At 35.9% G+C, this 3269-nt stretch overlaps 2 protein-coding genes across 6 annotated transcripts in view; one reads left to right on the top strand and one right to left on the bottom strand.

Annotated features, from left to right (window-relative positions):
* LOC102679301 (aquaporin AQPAn.G) overlaps positions 1 to 26 on the bottom strand; it is a 37113-nt gene extending 37087 nt beyond the window's left edge. The window contains exon 1 of one of the 2 annotated variants that reach the window (XM_006622104.2): positions 4 to 26. The gene's annotated coding sequence lies outside the window, so the exon portion shown is untranslated. The other variant, XM_006622105.2, reaches the window with a different exon arrangement.
* Positions 1 to 3269, top strand: part of LOC102679924 (aquaporin AQPAn.G-like) — a 7343-nt gene that overhangs the window by 2635 nt on the left and 1439 nt on the right. For 2 of the 4 annotated variants that reach the window (XM_006622107.2, XM_006622108.2), the window contains exons 2-4: positions 1711 to 1968; positions 2354 to 2638; positions 2851 to 3060. In XM_006622107.2, coding sequence (XP_006622170.1) covers positions 1711 to 1968; positions 2354 to 2638; positions 2851 to 3060 — 753 coding nt within the window. Of the gene's footprint in view, positions 1 to 1710; positions 1969 to 2353; positions 2639 to 2850; positions 3072 to 3269 lie in introns of all 4 variants that reach the window. The other 2 variants (XM_006622109.2, XM_006622110.2) reach the window with 1 other exon arrangement.

Genomic DNA, 3269 nt, shown 5'->3' with positions numbered 1-3269 from the left:
TATATATATATATATATATACACATATATATTCCACTGAAATCCTCGTATATAATAAACATAAATCAGTGGTAAAGGTTCGTTAACACATTTCACGAGGGAAAAAAATTTTTCCTTTATCTTGGTTTAAGCGAGGAGACGAAATTAAAATACCGTAACACGTTTCGCACGTTCGAGCGGTGTCATTATCGCGAGAAAGATCAGAGAAGGAAAAAGGTAGCTGGAAACGATTAACAACGGGCACGTGACACGCGTCGCGTTGGAAATTGCGAGAATGGCGTGGTCTCGGTCTTTCTCGGTTTGAACACGGATGATCTCACCCGGATTAAATTCATCATTGAACCAAATGAAATGTCGCGTTCTTTCGTTAACGCTATCGTAAACTCGTCAACGTATATATATATATATATAACCAGTATCTTACCTCGTTCTTTCAGAATAGTATGGAGAGTATTTTTTCTCGGCTGGAAAAATACACAGAATTTTATCCTCGAACGAAAATTTGTATCCCCTTGTATCTACGTACATTTTATTACTCGCGTTTGACTCGTTATGATCACGCGAAGACGAGAGAGGGTCGAATGAGATTTTATTAGAAAATGGATCGCAACGAACGCGTCGAAGGTAGGACGAAAATTAATAAAAGGGATTGTGGAAGATGGAGCCGACCTAGATCCAGGCGGCGCTCAAGTTAAGATATTTGCGTCGAATAGCGCAAGGCTCGCGACGGCGGCGTGGGTGACGATTAGCCGCGTCGAGGAAGGAATATTTTACAAGGAATGATTAAATAATTCGATCGGGATACTCCGTCGAGGATATGACGATCTACATGCGTAATGCAACCTGGACGCGTCTCTCGTTAACCTAACCAGTTTCGTTACTCAAACTGTAATTTCGTTGCGGCGCAAACGACACACATGCGTTACATACGTTGCACGTGGCCGCGTCCTCGATCTAAATCTATGACGCGAATCGACGGAACTGCTAAACGATCGACCGGCTTCATTTTCAAACTGGTTAATGAACGATCGTATCCATCGAATATTATTAATCGTAATCCTAATCAAATTTTAATTGTTCCTCTCAACGAGAGAAGACTAAATGAAAAGAATAACAAACTTCTTCTTATTCTTCTTCGATACTTCCTCTTGTGATAGTAAACTTGAATTACAAAAATACAAAAATAAAAAAAAGTTAATTAAAACGTGTACAGTAAAATTTTCCGTTCAAAATGTTGCGAGATAATTAATCCACGAATCGAAACTTGTTAACTCACCTTATGCAATTTTATTGTACTTTTTCTTCGTTAACGGGATTATTAAACCGTTCTTTAATGACGTTGAACAAAAAGTTCGAGTTGTCCTTCGGAATCTTTTACTTCGCCAAGTATCGTTCAAGGATCGTTGATTGAACAGGGGACTATAAACGCCATGGAATTAAATGCGAAAAAAAAACTGGACGTTGCTTCTTATAGTTGAAACGATCTACGATTGACTCTTATATATATATATATCGAATATATATCGAATAGAAGCAACAGCTTCTATATACATAACCTTCGAAAGGTTATATATTATATATAATATAATATATTATATATAATATAATATTATAATATATTATATTATATATATATATCGAATATATATCAAATAGAAGCAACAGCCTCTATATACATAACCTTCAAAAGTCACGATTAATTGTTTTGTAGATGGCAACTTTGAAACAGGCTCTGGGCGCGAGCGAGCTTACCGATAAAAAGGCCGGCCTTTACCGCGCGCTAGTTGCAGAGTTTCTTGGCACGTTGTTGTTGAATTTCTTCGGCTGTGGATCTGTCATTACGGGGAACGTCGTTGCAATAAGCTTAGCGTTTGGTTTGGCCGTGGCCACAGCGATTCAAGGAGTAGGACACGTTTCTGGTGGTCATGTTAATCCTGCTGTCACGTTTGGTTTAATGGTTATTGGCAAGGTAAGAAATAGGTTATTAGAAATAGGTTATTATTTCTTTTTATACATATTTGATTTATTATGATTGTGATTATATTCTTCGTTACGGAAACAATGAAACGTGCAATTATTTGATTGGATGTGATATAGGATAAAGTGGTTGCCAATGATATGATCTATCGATATATTATTCATCCTTCTGCTTCTGGAATACGATTTAGTCATTTATTCGCAAGAAAATCAGCATTACACACGGGCACGGATAATACATATTCATAGAACCGTACGATATAATAATATAAAAAGTTCGAGAAGATAGTGAAAAATTCTTATGTATATATTGTGAATAATTTTGAGCAAAGCAACAATTATAAAATTTATAAAAATCTACTTATATTGTTTTGCAGGTGCCAGTTATTAGAGGCTTATTGTATGTAATACTTCAATGCATAGGTGCAATAGCGGGATCTGGTATATTAAGAGCATTATCTCCTGAAAGGATGGAACATGCTCTAGGCGTAGTATCTCTCTCACCAGGCGTTACCCCTGTCCAAGGTTTCGGTATAGAATTTTTCCTTGCCTTCGTGTTGGTACTGGTCGTGTGCGGTGCATGTGACGCGGCAAAGCCGGACAGCAAGGGAATAGCTCCTCTTATAATTGGACTTTCGGTTTCCGTTGGCCATATTATCGGCGTAAGATATAAATTTAATATACTTTTTCTATCTTGCAATTTTATCATATATACTCTTTATGATTAATATAATCTTAAAGATAGTATTGTGTATTACTATACCGTTTCTTTTTTACAGAATCTTTTGAAAAAGAACTCACATTTGTGTATTATATTATTTATATTATTAGTTAAAACGAAGATATGTTGAACGAGTTGTATCATTTTTAATAGGTGCCAAGAACTGGTGCAGGTATGAATCCAGCCAGATCATTTGGTAGCGCTGTTGTAATGGGTTCGTTCACCGACCACTGGTTGTATTGGATCGGACCAATCCTTGGTGGGATGGCAGCTGGATTGATCTACGCGTTTGTAATCGGTCCTGCGAAAGAACCTGAAAATTCCAATACAGCGTATACCGTTGCCGCAACAGACGAGAAGGAGGTATAGTAAATGTAAAGACTCATTTTTTTTTTTAAATTACTCGGTAATCAAATTGTTTTTTTTTCTTTTTTTATATATTATTATTCGTCGATTAAAAAATATACGATATATTTTACTTCATAAAAATTTAAAAAAAATTCTTTATTCATTCTAAAACAACTACGAGAGATAATTATACAATTTCGTTGAATATGCAAGTACATAGATAA

Source organism: Apis dorsata, unplaced genomic scaffold (assembly GCF_000469605.1).
Source record: "Apis dorsata unplaced genomic scaffold, Apis dorsata 1.3 scaffold_665, whole genome shotgun sequence".
In the NCBI taxonomy this organism is placed as follows: Eukaryota; Metazoa; Arthropoda; class Insecta; order Hymenoptera; family Apidae; genus Apis; species Apis dorsata.
Note: the sequence above shows the minus strand (reverse complement) of the source record. Positions and strands in the feature narration are given on the sequence as shown.